We start from the raw sequence: 20,795 nt of genomic DNA on the forward strand, positions 1-20,795 counted from the left end.
AAAAAAGTATGATTCTGAATAAAGGAAATTTTTTAAAGTTACAAGCAAATTTGTTTTACTTTAGCATTACTGTATTTCTCTTTCACTGACAACATATGTTGCAGCACAGATGCTATTACTTAGCTTGGAAAACTGTCTTATATGTACATCTAAGTATACCATCTTCTCTTCCACTGCCTGCGGCCGCTGTTCCTTCTAAAGAATAAGACTGGCTCTAGCTCCACAGGTGCCAGTGGATAGCTGAAAATTCCTGAACATTTTTATACAAGTAGCCATTTGATGCATGAACCACACCCAGTGTGCTTTCCTTCCTGTATGGTGTTATGGTAACTTCCCTCCTCGTCCTGAGAGAGCTTTAAAGGCCCTTCATTTTACTGTGCATTTAAAAGGAAAAAACAATATACATCTATATAAAACCTTGCCCGCCTGACTTTATTCTGCCTGTGTAAGAGGCTGCACTGTAGGCAAGTAGGTACTTTTAAGCCTGTGCTGCTCTCTGTACTCCAGTGAAACTCATTAACCCGTCACTCATGGATACAAAGCATAAAGTATGTAATAGTTAATGGTGGAAGTAAAAGTTAATAAATGAAATAAAGGTTAATGGTATAAAATTTAGGTAAGATTTTATTTATAATTACTTGTAAAAAATCACTTACTGTGGCATCCCAACCATAGAAAACAGCCTCACAGGTAAGGAGAGAAGTCAGGATGGGAATTGCTGACTGCAAAGTCTACACTCTCCAACAAGAGCCTCCTACATTGTTCTCCTCACTAGAATCTTCCAAGCTTATGCTTAATGGATGAAATAAGACCCTGTCATCATTTAAAGTTAGAATTGGTGATTTTTAGCAACTGAGAGAGTGAGGAGGACATAAAAAAATAAAGTGTTACCAGCTGGGTGACTTGAGGATCAAATTGTAAACCGCATACTATTATTTATTCGTCTATAATATGGAGATAGCACGTTACAGGGCTGTTATTCCTTATTAAAAACAGCTAGGCAGGACTTCCCTGGTGGCACAGTGGTTAAGAATCCTCCTGCCGGACTTCCCTGGTGGCGCAGTGGTTAAGAATCCGCCTGCCAATGCAGGGGACACGGGTTCGAGCCCTGGTCCGCGAAGATCCCACGTGAGTCCGCGTGCCTAGAGCCCGTGCTCCACAACAAGAGAAGCCACTGCAGTGAGAAGCCCGCACACCGCAACGAAGAGTAGCCCCCGCTCACCGCAACAAGAGAAAACCCACGCGCAGCAACGAAGACCCAACGCAGCCAACAATAAAATAATTTAAAAAAGAAAAAGAATCCGCCTGCCAATGCAGGGGACACGGGTTCGAGCCCTGGTCCGGGAAGATCCCACATGCCATGGAGCAACTAAGCCCAGGAGCCACAACTACTGCCCGCACACCTAGAGCCTGTGCTCTGCGACAAGAGAAGCCACCACAATAAGAAGCCCACAACGAAGAGTAGCCCCCGCTGACCGCAACTAGAGAAAGCCTGCGCGCAGCAACGAAGACCCAACACAGCCAAAAATAAATATTAAAAAAAAAACAAACCAGGCAGAATGAATCATCACTCCTTTACTACCTTCATCTTTCCCCCACACATACTTATATTTAGCCAAAATCTAAGGTGGTTGGTCTTAAAATCCAGTCATTTCTTTTTTGAATAATGTGTTTTAAATGATGATGGGTTGCAATCAAAAGAATTTTAATAAGTATTATATGTCCTAGATCACATTGTAAAATATACGTCAATTTGGGTGATGGTTAAACACTATTGTAGGGTAAATAAGATTATATTTAGAACCACAAGAGCAAAGGCACGTTGTAAATCCATGACATTGATGGACTCATTAACTGATGTGAGCCTTGGTTTCAGCCAGTGTTATGTGAAAGCAGCTATTATATATAAGTAACTCTCACATGGGCACAGTTTTTATTCCAAAAAGATTGTACTTTTTTCTTCAAAAAAATTTATTTTTAGAGTGAGAACATGTCACTATTTTAAAATCCTGGTTCATTCAAGGTAAGTAGTCTTGGTACAGGATACAATTAAATCATGATATACTTCAGTGATTTTATACTGAGTCACATACTTAATATTAAGGCACATTGTACTCAATAAAAAAATAAGTGTTCTTGAGCTTTTAAATTAGAATTTCATAAAGTGCTTTTCATAAAGTCTTATATATTATAGCAATTAAGTGTATATAATTTCATTAACAAAGGCACCTTGAAAAGTATTGGCACATGGCATTTTGTCTTGCCTTTTTTTTTTTTTTCTTTTTGGTAGTTTCAAAGTTTCTTCACATCTTCTCTTCCATTTCGTTTAAATTTTCTTTAATAACTCACCATCTGAACAGCCAGACCCATTAATAAGGTGAACTTTAACTTAATCACTTTAAAGGTCAAGTTTTAGGCAGTTTTAGGAGTTTAGCAATTTCTTTACTGTACAAACTGATTCCTAACGATTTAAAGAAAATTATATTCGAGTGGCAAATTTGAACCAATAGACTAATTCTGAGTCCATGATTTGAGATGGTGTATTAAACACATGTTTTATCTTCAGGGTTTTCTGCTGTTTTCTCAGTACCATCTGGATATAAGTTGACAGCTGTCACAGGCATAACATTCACTTTATCCAACTGAAGAATTCCTCTGAAATATAAAAATTAAAATTAAAGTAAGATAGGGTTACTTCGAGGTTATAATTAAATATATACCTGAGGTAATTTTCCTTCATTTTATTTAGTTTATGATGGCTATGTAAATCCTAAGTCCAAAGTTCACTTTAACCAAACTGATTGAGGGAACAGAAAGGAATAAGAGGAAGTTCTTTACCTGGTACTGTAGGAGATGACAGGCTAAGTTACAGATCTCCAGGGCAGACAGAATCCTAGATTTGCACAAGTTGGGCAAAAAAGACTAGGCCCAAGCATCTTTCTAACCAGTACTCCAGTGGAACGCAACCTTAGATCTTTAGACAGCATTTCTCCTTCTGTTACTAAAGTTCCTGACCAGGGAGATCTTTGGATTGGATCCAAAACCCTGTATTGCAAGCTCAGTATTACCCTAATCAGAATGTAAACAGAAGTTAGTTGTTTATAGACCTGAACAAGCTGATTCTGAAGTTCACAAGGGAGAAACTGCAAGAATAGCTGTAACATTTTTTTAAAAAAGAACAATGCAGAGAAGAGACAGTTGCCCTAACCAGCTAGCAGAGAATTTATTAAAACACTATTTATTAAATTAAAACCATGCTACTGGCACAGGAATAGACAAGTAGATCAGTGGAAGAAGAGAGTCCAGAAACAAGACTAATGTACATGGGAATTTGTTCATAATAAGGTAATATTCCAAGTCAACGGGCAATAGAACAATGGCCTCTCTGGGAAGCAAAATCAACTAGCTCAAACAATACACAAAAGTGATGGTAAAAACTAAGTTTTAAGAAAACAATGTAATTTTAAGATGGGAAAGGTCTATTTGAGAAAAAATTAAATCCTAGAAGCCATAAAGGGAAAACATGAATTGCCCTGACCCCAAATTTAAAATAAAAGCAAAAGACAAATCATAGTCTGGGATTTAAAAATATACATATATCTGCAATACATATTATGTATGTATAAGACAAAGGAGTCCTACATGTTAATGATTACAAAAGGCAATACAACTGAAAAATGGGCAAAGGTTCTAAATAGGCATGTCACAGGAGAAATATATACAGCTAAGCATCACAAAGATGCTAGACTTAGCTAGACCTAGACTAGTAAAGATGGTAGTAAGAAGAAAATGGAAATTAAAATGAGATTTTTGTCCACAGTATAAAAAGCAAAAAAGATTGCTATCAGGTGTTGAGACGATGTTAAATACATATACTCTGACCCAGTAATTTCACCTTTTAGGACTCTATCCTACATAAATATACATGTGCAAAGAGATATATGAACATTTAAGAATATACACTAGAGCATTATTGGAAGTAACGTGAAATTGGAAATTACCTAAATGTCTAATGTAGGAATGGTTATATTATGGCATACCCATACTGTGAAACACTATGCAGCCATAAAAAGAGTAAGTCCATATATGTATTGATAGGAAAAGATCTTAAGCCCATGGTTACCAAACTGCACTGAGACCCCTGGCATGGCTCACAGAGGTGCTACAGAATATTTAAAAATTTCAAGACTTCTTCAGACAGAGAAAGAGAAATATCGTATGATATCGCTTATATGCGGAATCAAAAAAGAAATGATACAAATGAACGTATTTACAAAACAGAAACGGACTCACAGACTTAGAGAAAGAACTGATGGTTACCAAGGGGGGAAGGGTGGAGGGAAGGCACAGTTAGGGAGTTTGGGATTGACATGTACACACTGCTATATTTAAAAAGAAAAACCACCAAGGACCTACTGTATAGCACAGGGAACTCTGCTCAATGCTATGTGGCAGCCTGGATGGGAGGGGAGTCTCGGGGAGAATGGATACCTGTGTATGTATGGCTGAGTCGCTTTGCTGTGCACCTGAAACTACCACAACATTGTTAATCGGCTATACTCCAATATAAAATAAAAAGTTAAAAAATAAAATTCAAGACTTCATGTGTAATACTAGCTTGAGGGTAGTTCACGATTTTAACATTAGATTGTACTACACATTATTTTTTCAACGAAGTCTCATCTTTGCAAAGCTGGATTTGGGGCAGTTATTGTGATAAAAAGCAAATACAGTACAAAAAACTAATGTTGAATGGGAAATGAGGGTGGCAGTGTCCAATCTGATTCTAAGATATGAGTATTGTGTAGTGCCCTGTAGGTACACAATCCCATTAGTAAGGTAAGAAATAAAAAATATTTTTTCTTTCAATTTTTTTTCCGGCCTAGGTAAGGGCACCAAGAAAAAATTCCTGGCACACTGAGTGCTATGAACCAAGAAAGTCTGGGAACCTCTGTTATAAGTGAGTAATACAATTTGTGGGACAGTTAAGAGTCTAGATTGATAAACAATTATAAGGATCTAGTATACAATGACATGAATACACAGAATTTGGATAAAAGATGCATACCCAAAGAGTTAACAATTACTACCTCTAGATACAAGAATTAAAGAACAGGGAAGTGAAAAGGTACTTTTAACTTTCTGTATTGATAAAATTTCTACTACCAGAAAGAATCCTCAGTACAATGCCAATGATAAAGTATATTGAAAATTTGGTTTTTAATTTTACATTGCATTTTTTCACACAGAGGAGCCCATGATAAATAAAACATTTGGTAAAAGAACAATTAAAAAATTTACAACACTGTTTTCTATGTAGATTTGCATAATAAAGATCAAAAAAAAGTTCTGAGCTTCCTGGCAGTCAAAGGAAAAAGGAAGAAACTATTAAGTTATAGAATTTTCATTATCAGAAAGAAATGGGAAATGGGAATCCTCCAGGGGAAACACAAACTAAAAGGTGGGAGGGACACTAATATTTCTTTACTCTCAGTTGCTCTGCTTGTATTATGACTTTGACCTCTAACAATCCTTTAAGGGAGGCATTAGTTCAGTGTTACACATGAAGAAATGGAAATTTTGAAGACCTCTTGACAAGCAAGTGGAAAAAAAGCAAATGTTTAAATTGTGTCTTTTTAAAAAAATAATAAATCCTGTGGTCTTCTCCACATAGTCCAATGTAATTTAGCTAAGCCAAAAATTGTGGTCATCAGGCGTCCCTGGTGGCACAGTGGTTAAGAATCCGCCTGCCAATGCAGGGGACATGGGCTCGATCCCTGGTCCGGGAAGATCCCACATGCTGCAGAGCAACTAAGCCCGTGCGCCACAACTACTGAGCCCGTGTGCCACAACTACTGAAGACCACGCGCCTAGAGCCCGTGCTCCGCAACAAGAGAAGCCACTGCAATGAGAAGCCTGTGCACCGCAATGAGGAGTGGCCCCCGCTCGCCGCCACCAGAGAAAAGCTCGCGCGCAGCAAGGAAGACCCAGCGCAGCCAAAAATAAAATAAATAAAAATTAAAAAAAAAAAATTGTTGTCATCTCTATTGAGATTTACTTCTAGTAAGATAACTAAAATGACTAGTTATTTAACTTGTAAAAATGCCAACAATAAATTCATTTTTAAATTTATAAAATAATTTCTTACAGTTAAAAAAAAAAATCAAGCTGTACAGAAGGGGAAAAAGTGAAGGTCTCTCCACTCCTGCTCTCATTCTCACTTATTAGACATAACATCTCCCTTGTCATTCTGGAAATCTTCTGTGCATCTATATACATATACACGTACTACTTTTCTTTTACCCAAATTGGATGATACCATTAGACAACTTTTTTCCCCATCTAATACATCTTGGACTTCTTCCTTTTATAAGCCGCACAGAATCCCACTGCATGTGTGAACCATTAGCTATCAACCTCCACCTATAAACAGTTCAGAGGTTTCCTCTTTTGCTTTTGTTTTTTGTTACAAGCAGTGCTGCCGTGAATATCCCGTTAGTCTTCAAAAATTTACTTCATTTTAAATTGATACTTTGGGGTTGAAAATAGTGAAGCCCTCTTGTTTCATTTCTTTCTTATTATACACATTGCCATTTTCCATTATAGAGATTTGTTTCCTTTCTCTCTCTAATAAACTAAGTTCTTACACAGCAGAGTTTGTCCCATCCACATATGAATTCCCAAGACAAGTGTCTTGACCATAATAGGTATCTAATAAATGTCTTTTAATTTTGCTAAAGTTGAAAGATGGGCTAGAAAAAAAAGATGTTATCTTCCCTCCCACTTCTCTTATCCTTCCTAATTTTTATATTTCCCACTCTGAAATACAGTAAATACAACTACTTTTTAATCATTAAAAATACTAAAATTGATCCAAAATAAGAAATACTTACTTGTATTCACAAACTGGGAAAAGCACCTTTAAGATGGTTATTACTATAACTGCTCCTATAATTCCAACCACCATGACATTCAAAAACATAAAGAACACTGGGAAAACACTACACCAGAACCTGCACAGATCTTTTCTGAACTTTTCCATCCACTGACACATCACCTTTAAAAAAAAAGGGGTTTTGATTAGATATGCAAGTTTCATTTGAGCTCTAAGAAACTTTAAAAATTATGTTCTAGTTTTGGGTGACGATAACATTATATACCTTGACTGTGGTGGTGGTTACATGGGTGTCTACACTTGTCAAAACTTATCTAACTGTACATTTTAAGTGGGTGCATTTTAAGTGGGTGCATTTTATTTTTAAATGTACCTCAAAGTTATTTACAATTTAAAAAATTATGCAAAACAGGCACAGAAATGTTGCTATACTTTACAATTATTTACACTGCTGTCTAACTGTAAACCGAGTGAAAATAATTGCTAATTGACAAGAAGAAGGCTAGTCCACTTACATAAAATGGACCCGTCAACTATGTGTTTCCAATATTTGCAGGACAAGAGAAGGAGAGAGAGACAAACATATCAGTCACTTTTGAAACAGATGGGGCATTCACTGTGCACAAAACCTACTTCTGTACTTAAACAGTGACAGAAGAAACTCAGGTGTGCTCTGATGGCATGGGCTCTGAAGACTCTGTCCTTGGGCTTCCTTGCTCTGAAGGAGACGGGGCAGACAGTGAGGGCGCTAGGGTTCAGGCAGCACAAAGCGACCTAGGTTTCTCCAGCGACCCCACGTAAGCAGTCCTAACCTTCAGTGAGAACCTCTTCAAAGAATCATCTCTGGAATCCACTTCAACTAACCACAGATCCTGCTCATTTAAATGTAAATTATTCCGAGCGAGGGGCCTAGCTAACATAGAGAGAGATTCCAGGATACTCTCTCTGAACCTGGAATATCTTCCCAGTCAGCAGTATAATGTCACTAAGAATATACAAGTCCTTAACAGGTGCCAATGCGTATTGACATTTGCACCCATCTTATTTCAGTCCTCACAACAACCTGACGAGAAAGGCATCACTTTACGGACCTTTGCTGTACGGATAAAGGGAAAGGTTAGAGCGGCTAGGAACTTGTCCAAGATGATACAACTAGCAAGTGGCAGAAGCAGGATTCAAACCTAGGCAGGCTGATTCCAGAAAGTACACTCTTAACCAAGCGTGCTTAGCCACTGTACACGGTCCTGAGGGGACCATGCATGTGTGTTTGTGTTAGAAGTCACAGAATAAACAGACAAATGGGGACATGAGAAAGACTCTGAAAGGGAAGATCCCAAACAAAATGAAACCCAGTGCCTTAATCATCATTATCTGACTACATTACTAAGTGAAACTTGAAAAGGAAGACAGGAATACCTAAAAATATCACATTAAAACAGTGATGAGTTCATTATTAACAATATCCCATGGATCCAATCCTCATGGTTTCCACCTCATTTTAAATGCTGATATTTATTTTCTTTACCATAACCATAAATGCTTATAGTACATATAAAGAGAACCCCAAATGCCTGATTTACCTTATACGAAGATGGAGGCTCTGCTCTGAGAGGAGTTTCAGGTAATTTGCCAGGTAAAGCGTCTTCATTTACAGTGGTTTCCACATTCCTGATAAGATACTGGCTGGTGGTCTGCAATGAACTAACACTTTCTCCTGAGGAGGAAGAGCCAGGTTACCAAAATGCTAGGCTTATGCTGGTGTCTCTCCCACTAGTCCTAAGACTACTACACCAATAACATTTCAGATAGCAAGAACATACATTTTTCCATGGGAGAAAAACAAACATTTGATTGTTTAGCTTTAAATGCCAGAAAGGAACCCCAAATTTAGATAGTTAAAAGGGAGGGAGCTACAGCAGTTATGATTCTGTCACATGGAAAGCCAAATTTTTTAAAGTTCTGTGTTTCAGTGGGAAAAATGGATACTTCCTCCTCTAAATGAACTTAAATGAATGACATTCTTATTATGTATTTTGTGATGATTACCCAGAGTAAGAGTAGATAGATGATTACAGCAAAATGTCACTCTGTAATCAGCATTGATCACATTCTGCAAAGTCCTCAAATGGATATATAAAGCAATACATGTTATAAAGCATTTTTAAGAGAAGCTTACTTCGAAACATATTAATTATGATTAAAAAGTTACCAACTAAAGAAATAATTTCCCTAACACTTTAAATAATGGTCTTTTAAAGTACCTTTTTTGGAGAGGTTGGGAAGGGTAAATAAAATGTCACTGTCTCGGGAAATCGAGTACAGCATGCTTTCTTCCAAAGGCAGGGTGTAGTTTGAATGTCTGAGTATTCCCTGATTCTTAACTAAAATATCTATTTCAGTAACGTCCTTCTGTTGAGCCTATGAGAAAATATAAGCAATTACTCTTTATTTTAAATAATGGCACAACCTGGTAAGAAACTAAAATTGGATTTTCCTCCCTGATTTCTGAAACTAAAAACCTTGTCCTAGTCACACACAATTCCTCTTTCTTTCCCCCCCACTTTAAGGCATTTAATTTGCAACTTTAATCACACTCCTGTGCGCTCACTATTAGAGGCTCGCTCTCAGTTCCATTTCACTGACTTAGAGAGACTTAGCCAGAGGAAATGGCAGCAGAGCTACGAACCAAATGCAATCTCTTCACTTACTTGCTCTGTTTAATGATATTTACAATATTTTAAAGTGATAGAAATATGTATGAATATCTTTTTTAAAATTAAGACTTCAAATGCTAAACAAGTAAAAAATTCTGAGTGATTGGACACACGCAACACTAACGTAACATTTTTCCTTATTAAGTCAGAAATAAATAATAAAATAACTGAACACATGCGTAACACTGAGCACAAATCTTTATAATTTAATTCGCAATTAGTAAGCATACTATCTTACTTGTTTTCCATCAATCTCTACTACCTCTTCTTGAACGACAATTAGTTGCAAACTGGAACCAGATGTCATAGGCCACTCATGAACTAAAATCCTTACACTGACAATTCCAGAATATTCTTTTTCCTCCAAATTTTCCAGATTTTCATTCTTCACTGTAAAAAAAAAAGTAGTGACAGCTTTGAACAAAAATTGCCACCAAATCAGTTACTGAATTTGATTATTTTGATGACATTTACATGGAACGAGACAGCTGTATACCAATATCCTTGCCTTTCTTCATCTCTGACCTTATATTGATGTTTCAGATCTATGAAAACAAAGACAACTTGACAAATCCTTACAATCCTTATACTCATTTGAAAAGGGGAAAATGCTTGATGGCCTTTAGATTTTGTACCGAACTCCACACTAGCCACATCCTTCCTATTCTTTTATATAGATCGTCCATGAGGAACCGACAAGGCGTTAACTATTTACAAAGCAGGCCGGAAGACACAGACAATCCCATGTTTTAGCAAAGTGAGCACGTTCATCCATCCATTCATTCGTTCACAAAATCCAGTGATAGAAGGGGCCCAAGCAGTAAGGACACTTGAGGCTTTTTCTCAATCCTGTCTCCAGTAAGCGACTCGTTACTGTTGGAGAGCTCAGGAATGGGGAAGAGGGTGGGAGAGCCCTTAATGACTCTCCACTAATGGACGATGGGGTAGGATCAGCTACCGGCCCTGCTCCTCTCTAGCTGAGAAACCCCGCCCCACCCTGGCGGTGACGGGGTGTGGCAGTTGCAGCTGGCTTATAAAGCCAAGAAAGTGAAAAAGATAGAAAAAGATAAATCAATAGAAACCAATGAAACTGCCGCAAAAGAAGCATTTTGCTTCTGTTCCTCAAATGTTATTGTCTGAGAATTACTTGCCAAAAAGGAACCCAGATGGATATTCTGCATGCATATCCAGCTGTTTAAAGTGATGCTGTGCCTTTGTAGAGCTGTTCCCTTGATCTAGAACGCTCTCCATGGGCTTCCCTGGTGGCGCAGTGGTTAAGAATCCACCTGCCAATGCAGGGGACACGGGTTCGAGCCCTGATCCGGGAAGATCCCACATGCCGCGGAGCAACTAAGCCCGTGCGCCACAACTACTGAGCCTGCGCTCCAGAGCCCACGAGCCACAACTCCTGAAGCCCGCGCGCCTAGAGCCCACGCTCTGCAACAAGAGAAGCCACCGCAGTGCGAAGCCCGCGCACCGCAACGAAGAGGAGCCCCCCCTCGCCGCAACTAGAGAAAAGCCCGCGCGCAGCAACGAAGACCCAACACAGCCAAACATAAATAAATAAAATAAATAAATTAAACAAAAAAAGTTATAGAATGCTCTCCATTATTCACTCTCCTCCTATACATTTTTAATAAACTCCTACTTGGGTAGTTCTAGATACCATATCCCTACAATGCTGAGTTCATGCTTTTTTTTTTTTTAAGCACTAACTTTCTCGCAGTGTAGCTCTTAGTTTAGAAACCTGTCTCCTCAACTAGGCGGAGTTCTTTGAGAGAATGCATCAAGTTTATTGTTCTATAGCCTTTGTGAATCAGTGATTCCACCCAGAATTATAAATACATAATTTAAAGTAAATATCCTATCATAAATTGTCAATAATGTTCAGACACCTGGTCTAGTGGTTCTAAATCCTAACTATGCATCAGAATCACCTGGGAACAGTATAGATGCCAGAGCCTCACTCTAATCTTAATAAATCAAAATCTCTGGGCGGTATAGACTAACATTTGTAATTTTTTAAACAGGTACAGATATTTTGATTGAGAAACAAGTGGCCTAACTCTTGGTCTCAATCTAAGTTCACAAACCTGTTCTTCCTTGACTTCTCTTTCTGTTAATAAACCCACCCTTCTCCAAACTACCAAGGACAGGAATTACTAGGTTATCTTTGACTTCTTCACCCTCCTCCTCTGTATCCAGTCAGTTGCTTCCTTTGGACCATTCCAAAGTATCTCTTATATTTGTCCTTTCCGTCTCCACCTACCTCCCCACCCAATGTCTAGTTCATTAGCTACTTACTATTACGATACTTACCTATTCTCCCCTTCCGTAATCCCTCCCCCCTTCAAACCATTCACACAACAGCACCAGATTAATCTTACCATGACATGGTTTTGATTATACAGTCTTCTTGCGCAAACGCCTTCAGCAGCACCCCTGTGACCTCTTTGGTGGTTCTCTGCCTGGTCCTCCTTCTTCAGGCTCGCTACAGTGTGCCCTCTCTCTAGTCTGCCTAACTTCGCTCACATCCTCTGAGGCTCCTAACTGGAAAACTTCCCTTCTCTCGTGGTGCACGCCAGTGTTTTCACTATTTACCCGTCAGTCTCCCTCATGGAACAGTAGGAGTCACAGCCTAGCTGTGTGCCCAAAGGCCAGCGCGCTAGGACACAGATTGAACGCACGAGAAAATGCAGTCATATAAATACCTCAAAGCAGGGACTCTTCAGACTCCAAATCGGGTACTGCTGCTGTAGAATAAAACTAATAACAACAAAAGCCCTCCATATGCTGCCTTGCCCTACTGAGGCAGACAGCTTTCCAAAATGGCTCTCAATGACCCTTGCCTTCTGCCGTTCACGCCCCTGTGTAACTGCCTCCTGCTGAGTGTGGGCTGGACCTAGTAACTTGTTTCTAACAAAGAGAATACAGCAAAAGTGCTGGAACGTCACTTGTGTGATTAGATTATAAAAGACTGTGACTTGTGTCTTGCCGGCACTCTCTCCCTGACACTCTCTCTCGTACTCTCACTGATAAAGCCAGCTGCCACGTTGTGAGATGCTCTACAGAGAGGCCACGTGGCATGGAAATGAGGGAGGCCTCCAGCTAACATCTTGTGAGGAATGGAGGCCTCAGTCCAACAGTTCACAAGCAACTACATCCTGTCAACAACCATGTGAGTGAGGTAGGAAGTGGGCCTTGCCAGTCGTGCCAGAGCCGGAGCACCCAGCTAAGCCAAGCTCAGATTCTTGACCTGCAAGAACTAGGAGATAATACTGACAAAGACTACTAAGTTGGGGGTTAAATTGTTACACAGCAGTATAACTAATATATCTACAAAGAAGAAATTTTTTTTAAAGAATTAAGGATAGAAGACTTTTTGTTGTAGTTGCATTTAATGTTTTAAAGATTCTTGTAACTGATAAGATAGGCTTTTACTTCCACTTTCAAGGAAATAAACTCTATGCAACTGGGATGACTAGAAAGACGACTATAACAAATAAAGCAGCCAGACTGCACTCCATGTCAAATTCCTAATAAATACAGCATCAATGGAATATTATTCAAGCCAGTAATGGCACTTCTTTTCCTAGCTATGATGGATTAGCTTGTAGTACACCAACTCTCTCACTGAGAACCACTAGAAAACATGTAAAAATATAAACACACAAACAGACACTCAAATATGCACTAAAAAAATACTAAGGGGAATTCTTTAGGCAGAGGGAGAATAACCCCAGAGGGGAACACTGATATTCAGGAAGGAATGAAGAGCAATGGAAAGGGTAACTGTGAGGGTGAACATAAATGAATACTGGACTACAGAAAACCATTAAGTACAGTTATGTTGCTTAGTGTTTAAGAACCCAAAGAGTTAAAATGCATGACAACAGCAACACAAAAGCAAAAAGGGGGGAATTCCCTGGTGGTCCAGTGGTTAGGATTCAGTGCTTTTACTGCTGTGGCCTGGGTTCAATCCCTGGTCGGGGAACTAAGATCCTGCAAGCCACGCGGTGCAGCCAAAAAAATAAAAATAAAATTTAAAAAAGCATAAAGGGAATCAATGGACTTTACATGTTCTAAGGGTCCTACATTGGTTGGGAAATGATAAAAGTACTAGTTTACTGATCTCAAGGGTAACCATAGTAAAATAATATGAAAACCAACAAGATAGAGGGGAACAATGAAACAAAAAGTAAATAACCCAGAAGAGGGCAAAAAGAGAAGAAAAAGAAACAGACCAGGTGAGACACAAATAGGAAACAACTAATTAAGAGAGAAGATCTAAATCCAAATACATCAGTTATTACATTAATGTAAATAAATCAAAATTCCAACTAAAGACAGATTGACAGCCTGAATTAAAAAAAAAAAAAAAAGAAAGAAAGAAACCACAAGTATATGCTGCTTGTAAGACATTCACCTCAATTATAAGGACCCAGGAAGACTCAAAGAAAATGGAAAGATACCGCAAAGCAATCCACGTCCCTCCCCCACGCCTGGCCAAAAAGCAGTTATTGGTAAAATAATACCAGATAAAGATAAAGATAAAGATAAAGATAAAGCTGATTTTAAGGCAAGAACATCACTAGAGATAAATGACATATTATAATGATAAATGAGTGGATTCACCAGGAAGACATAACAGCTCTAAATATGTATGGATTTAGTAATATTGTGTCACAATATATAAAGCAAAAATTGACAAAACTGAAAGAACAGACAAATATACATAGTGGAGATTTAACATACCATTCTCAGTAATTGATAGGGCAAGCAAAGAAATAAACAAAAAAATCAGTAATTCCATAAAAGATTGAACACGATTAACAAATTTGACCTGACATACATAGAACATCATATCCAACTAATTATATAATTAACTTTCTTTCAAGTACACACAGAAAGCAACATTTACTAAAACTGACCATCTGCTAAGCCATACAGCAAGTCTCTAACTTCAAAGGGTTAAAATTATACAGATTATATCTCTGATGATAGAGGTGGAATCAGTAAAAAAAAAAAAAAAAAAATCCCAAAATGTTTGAAAATTAAGCAATATACTTCAAAATGACCCACAGGATAAGGAAATATCACTGTAAATAATTAGAAAACACCATGAATGGAATGATAATAAAGATATATAATGAATTAAGTATAGGATACAACTGCTCAGAGAAACATTTACTGTCTCAAATGCATATATTAAAACAGGTAATAGGAATACTATACAAATTTTTCATATCCTTTATTTCATTCAAATAATGGCACATTCCAATGTAACATATTTGCTTGTCTTTAAACAACTCAAGATTTTAAAAGGTTAAAAAGGAAAACAAAAAAAATTTTTTTAATAAAAAGGAAAACATTATATGGACATAAAGGTGGAAGAATCAGAAAGACAATTCACTTTTCTCTTTATTTTTTACAACTGTGATAAGCACTCCTCTGAAGATTTTGCCTCTTGCTTGTAAATCTCCATTTACTACCTCCAGGCACATTCTTACATTGTTATCAACCTACCAGACATGAAGTTCCAAGCAATACCAATCTCATGACAGAGAAAATGTGAATATGCCAGAAATAACCAATATAAAGTAGGCAAAGAGTACACACAAGTGTTATTATATACTCTAGTAATGATGTGTAGTATTAATCTGAAATGGAAATATATAACATCAAAGAATTGTGTTTCACTAATTTAGTATTATTAAAAACAGAACAATTACGGAAGTAATTTAGCAGTACTTACCTATCAAAGTCTGACAGCTTATTCGGGTTACACCACTATTTACAGGGAAGTCATTTACATATACCTGTCCACTCTCATAGGTTATGTTAAGAACAACCTTAAAATAAAGCAGCATATACATTAATTCCAATGGTTTACAAATGATGACAAACTCTTCATGTCAAAAATACATTATCTAACTAAATTGGATATATAGATAAAAAAATAAAATAGGCTGCATGATACTTAGCTAAGTGATATAATAAAAACATAACCAAAAGAGACAAACCTGTTCTTTAGATACCTCCCCATCATCTTTCAGGGTAGTTACATTAATTCTGATGCTGTCCTGCAAAACAAATATACAAATTGGGCAGGTATGCGTTTCACAAACTGAGAATAACTCAGTTCTTTTTCTTCTCCCCTCAGTTATACTTATTGTATGATCACTTACGGCAACATTAAAAGAACATTTTTAAAAACTCATCAATTTCATCCTTACAGCCTTTTAAATACCCTTCACAATTCCAATTTTTTATAAACTATATACTTTTCCACTTAATTATGAAATATATCACATATCTGAGCATATAAAATGCAAATATAGAGTTTAAAAGAAAAGATTAACACTCACATACTTACTACCTAGGTTAAAAACTAGAATGTCATCCACACTTTAGAAGTCCCCTGCATGACCTTTTCTGTCACATTCCCCTCATGCCCCTCAGAAGGAATCCCTATATTGTCTTCTATGTCAACATTTCTTGCTTTTCTTTATAGTTTAACTACCTGTATTATCTCTCTCTAAACAACATATTGTTTAGTTTTATCTGTTCCTGAACTTTATATGAGTGGAATAATATTATAATGTATTCTTCTGGAACTTCTTTCATTTAAAATTGTTATGTATGCAGCTGTAGACATTTATTTACAGCATTGTGTAATATGCCATCAAATTGTTACTGATTTACTTAACTGTTCCCTATCAGTGGACATTTGAAATGTTTCCAACTCTATTGTTTTCATATACAAAGTTGCTCTAACCCTCCTTACATGTGTCCCCTAGTACCCATGGGCAAGGACTTTCAGTGCACAATCAGTTTCAGTGCCTCTCAAGGTATGCTCAAAAGCACTCTACTCAAATATTTAAGTTTAGTCATGACATACTTACTACAGACAAGAAAGCACTATTCTAAGTAATCAGGGTCACAGGAACTATAATTTGTTATCTGTAAATCAAATTCTTTCCTAAGTGTATTCACAGACAGACATTGTTATCCTAGAATAAAAACAAGACTCCTCTTAAATACTTTTTTTGTGAGGGTATTCTTAATTTTGAAAAGACAAAAATTATTCTAAACTTCAAACCAATATACAAGTGTATTTCTTGGCACTGTGAGCAACTCCAATACTTTATGTATTTCTAACAAATGAGAGACTAAGACTGAGTGATTTTATGAGATTGGCTTGATTCCTGGGACAACCTGAGGAACAGGATTCTAACATGTAAGTTCATACCATCTATTCAGGATGACTTTGGTACACTTCCCAACTCCCATAGGAGCCCAGGAAGCTTTAGGACTAGTGATTCCTCAGATCCAGCCTGTCTTTCTCCTGGCCCACCCTTATCTAGAACTAAGTGTGGGCTAGAACAAATAAACTCATCTCTAGAACAAACTAACATTCAATAAATCATCAAGTTGGTGGCTGTATTGTTTTATGCCCAAATTCCAGCCAAGAATTCATTCCTCTTTTCAAACTAGAGGATCTGTTTGAAAACTGTAGACTAGTGTTCTTCTAACAGCCCAGAGATAACCCTCCACTCATGGTGTTCTGAGAAAACTTTCTATAGTTTCTGCCTTTCAGTAGAGAACATACACTATATTGTAAGTAATTTATTGCACTTATGTACATCATTTGCCCAGTAGAAATATGCAGTTTGTAAAAGACAATTAACAGACTGTATAGCACACTATATTTTCCAGAGAACTAACTTCAATTAAATTCCTTTTGATCCTCTTGAATGATTTCATATCAGGGGAAACTCTCATCCCTTACTGCCTCCTGACCCAAAGTTCAGAGCCAGTCATATTTCTTGTTCTTCCTGAGAGCCTCTGACTGAACTGGAAGTTCAGGCTTGTCAGCCAGGGCAGTATATGCTTAAAAAGTGAGTGGCAGAACTGAAGTTTCTCCCCACTCATTTTCAATTCTCCTCTAATTCCTTCACTCACAAATGCCCATCTGGAACAAAATGGCTTCCTAAGGACAAAGGTAATAGATACCTGGTTTAAAATAAGTCTGAGGGAAATACATGAAATAAATATTTACACATATAAGAAAATAAGTGTCCTCTGGATGCCCCCTTCTCTTTGGTGACCAAGTCATTTTAATATTAGAAGAATGCACTGTAAATTTTTTTTTATTTCACAATCTTTGTAACAATTTTTTTCCCAATTTTTTTTTTATTTCACAATCTGTGTAACCTCAACTTCTGACAACTACATATGTAAACAAAACATAAAATGCGGGACTTCCCTGGTGGCACAGTGGTTAAGAATCCGCCTGCCAATGCAGGGGACACGGGTTCGAGCCCTGGTCTGGGAAGATCCCACATGCTGCGGAGCAACTAAGCCCGTGCACCACAACTACTGAGCCTGCGCTCTAGAGCCCGCGAGCCACAACTACTGACCCCGTGTGTCACAACTACTGAAGCCCGCGCACCTAGAGCCCGTGCTCCACAACAAGCCACTGCAATGAGAAGCCCGCGCACCGCAACAAAGAGCAGCCCCCGCTCACCGCAACAAGAGAAAGCCCGCGCTCAGCAACGAAGACCCAACACAGCCAAAAATAAATAAATAAATTTATTTTTAAAAAAACAACAGAAAAATGCTTATAACACAATAAATCTGAGTCACTGAAGAGATACAGGGAGAATTTTCCTGACTTCAACCAGTTTTCTTACAGTTAGGTCAGGCTGGCTACAAAGATGAACAAATGAACAGATGTGTGATAAAGCAAGTATAGTGAAACATAAATGGTAGTCTAAGTTGGCATTATTCAATATGGTATCCACTAACCACATGTGGCTATTTACATTTAAGTTAATTAAAACTAAATAACATTTTAAAAACTCAGTTCCTCAATCACACTGGCCACATTTCAAATACTCAGTAACCACAGTAGTCTAGCGGCTACTGTAATGGAGAGAGCAGACATACACCATCACTGCACAAAGGTCAACTGGACAGCTCCTATCAAATATGCATGACCACTGTAAAATTCTTTCAAATGTTCTGTACATTTGAAATTTTTCACAATAAAACTTTGAAAAATTTTTAGATCAAGAGGCCTGTTTCCCATATACATCTTTCCAAGGAATGAGACTCTCCTTCTAGTTGCACAGCATTCACTTAACCTATGAAATTCTAAGTGTAGATCTAGACTTTCCAAAAGTAGAAAGAAGTCATAAGGAGAACTGAAATGATGAACTCACTAAGAGCCCCACGGTGTGGTGTATTTTCAGCTTGCAGTCTAAATGTATTTTTTTTCATATTATAGGAACAGACTCAAATGTCTTTCGGGTTCATAAATAACTATGATGAATCTTTAAAATCTGGAAAAGGGAAAAACAATGTCTCTATTTCCAGAACTCTAGGAATTATTTCATTTTTATTTGGTCTCTTGATCTCACATCCATATTTTTGAACAGCTGCAACTGTGGTCCACATACTTCAGATATAAGTGGTTCTTAGAGCTTGGGATGCTGTGGCTTCTTGGAATGTCCCAAGAGAACTGAAACTAAGATATGCTATTATTCTACCCAGGAAGGGTAACGTCGTAACTCTCAAACACTGAAAGTAAAAAAGTGACATTTATGGTGTCATTCACCCCTGAATTTTGAGCATTCAAGTCTTGATATAGTAAGAAAAGGCGCACCTATGTCGTTTCTCTTCATTCTGGGAAAATCTCATTTTAAAGTCTTCAGACGTTTCCCTACCACACATTGAATTAATGAAAGGCAAATACTGGTTAATTCCACCCGGCCAAAGCAATAAGAACCAGCCACCCTTCAGGACAAGCATGCAGTGGTTCCCAAACTTTAGCCGACCTCGTAATCACCTGGAGGGCTTGCTGCAACAGAGTGCTGGGCCCCTACCCTAGTGCTTCTGATTAGCGCGTTTCTGCCAGGTTCCCAGGGCATGCTGGTGCGGCTGGTTCCACCGCGCTCTAAGATCCACTCCTCCAACAACTCCCGCCAAAGGGACGACGTCGGGGTCAGCGTTGGCCTTCGGCCTCCCTCCCTCTCCGGCCCAGCGACCCGGCTGGCAGGCACCCGGAGCCCTGCGCGCCGGGAGAAGGCATTCCTTCCCGCTGCCGGCCGGAGCAGACAGGTGGCCTGGAAACGCTCGCGCTCGCTCTCAACGGAGCAACTTCCACGTTTCCCCAGCACTTAACACTGCCTCGCCCCAGAGCCCGGCTCTGAAGGCGCCATTACAAAAGGCTGAGATCGCTAGTGATCCGCTACTTTCGACGGCACACCCCCATCAGGACTGCAACTGCCTGGGCTGCCGCAACAATCGGTTTCGCTGCGCCGCGCTGAACCCCACACGGAAGAGCCTCTTTTGCTCTCTCGCTTCCCCCATCCCCTGCCGCCTCCATTTCCTTGGCTGCTTCTCCCCACTCCCGCTTTGGGGTCCCGGCCCCCAGCCCACGGCCTGCCCGCCGGAGATGGGAGGCGTCGATGGGGACGCCGCAGTCCCACGTCCCCGGTCCCGGCTTCTCCCGAGGATCCCGGCAGAGCCGCGTCCGCCGTGCCCTACCTTCGGGGCTCGGGGCAACAGCGGCGGCTCAAAGGTGCCCGTCGTCAGCCACCCGGTTACTGGCAGGGCCGCGACGATGAGCAGTCGGAGGGCGAGCGGCGCCCGCGGAGCGCCCTCCATCTTGGACAGGCCGGCGGCGGGCGGCGGGCGTTGGGGGGGTAGGGGGGCGGCTGGGAGGCGAGGGCCGAGCTGGCCTGAGGGGCGGGGCCTTTCGGAGGGGAGGGGATTGGAGGGGCGGGGCGGGGGCGGGGAGAGGGCGGGGCGGGACCCGGAAGGCTCCGAGAGCTGCGGAGGTCTAGGCCTCGGGGCCGCGAAACAACGTTCGAGGGCGGGGTCAAGTCAAAAGAAGGTCTGATTTCTTCATTAGACCGGCACTCTGATTTGGAAAGAGTTTCCTCAACTAAAAGAGTGTAAACATTTTCATTGCCATTACTTTTGAATTAGTATATACTGTATGTGTACATAGGTATGTCTCTGTGTGTATATGTTTACATATATCTACAAAGTGAAAATAATGGTACTGTATCAGAACACTGTTGTACATGAAAATAAGGTATATCACGTTTAGAGGGGCAGAGTCATTAAATCGGTACTTCTCACCTTTGTTGCACTTGGGAATTGCCTGAGCACTT

The 20,795-nt window shown here is 39.2% G+C and overlaps 1 protein-coding gene and 1 non-coding gene across 2 annotated transcripts; one reads left to right on the forward strand and one right to left on the reverse strand.

Annotated features, from left to right (window-relative positions):
• Positions 1-1,666: 1,666 nt before the first annotated feature.
• Positions 1,667-20,322, reverse strand: GINM1 (glycosylated integral membrane protein 1). The gene is made up of 8 exons (XM_061207107.1): positions 20,164-20,322; positions 15,633-15,692; positions 15,365-15,461; positions 9,848-9,999; positions 9,157-9,313; positions 8,476-8,609; positions 6,894-7,057; positions 1,667-2,655 (listed from the first exon to the last, which is right to left on the reverse strand). The coding sequence occupies exons 1-8, from the start codon at positions 20,281-20,283 to the stop codon at positions 2,544-2,546; spliced, it is 996 nt and encodes a 331-aa protein (XP_061063090.1). The 5' UTR covers positions 20,284-20,322; the 3' UTR covers positions 1,667-2,543.
• On the forward strand, positions 13,532-13,603 carry TRNAK-UUU (transfer RNA lysine (anticodon UUU)). Its single transcript has one exon. It is a non-coding gene; the product is annotated as a tRNA-Lys (tRNA).
• Positions 20,323-20,795: the final 473 nt, after the last annotated feature.

This window comes from Eubalaena glacialis, chromosome 12 (genome assembly GCF_028564815.1).
Source record: "Eubalaena glacialis isolate mEubGla1 chromosome 12, mEubGla1.1.hap2.+ XY, whole genome shotgun sequence".
Lineage (NCBI taxonomy): Eukaryota > Metazoa > Chordata > Mammalia > Artiodactyla > Balaenidae > Eubalaena > Eubalaena glacialis.

Excerpts from the sequence above, each read along its gene's own strand:
- GINM1 (XM_061207107.1), bottom strand. The coding sequence starts at position 20,283 with ATGGAGGGCGCTCCGCGGGCGCCGCTCGCCCTCCGACTGCTCATCGTC. Across the intron at positions 9,314-9,847 it reads TAGAGATTGATGGAAAACAA|GCTCAACAGAAGGACGTTAC; the intron begins GTAAGATAGTAT and ends ATTTTCTCATAG. Across the intron at positions 8,610-9,156 it reads TCCCAACCTCTCCAAAAAAG|GAGAAAGTGTTAGTTCATTG; the intron begins GTACTTTAAAAG and ends CTTCCTCCTCAG.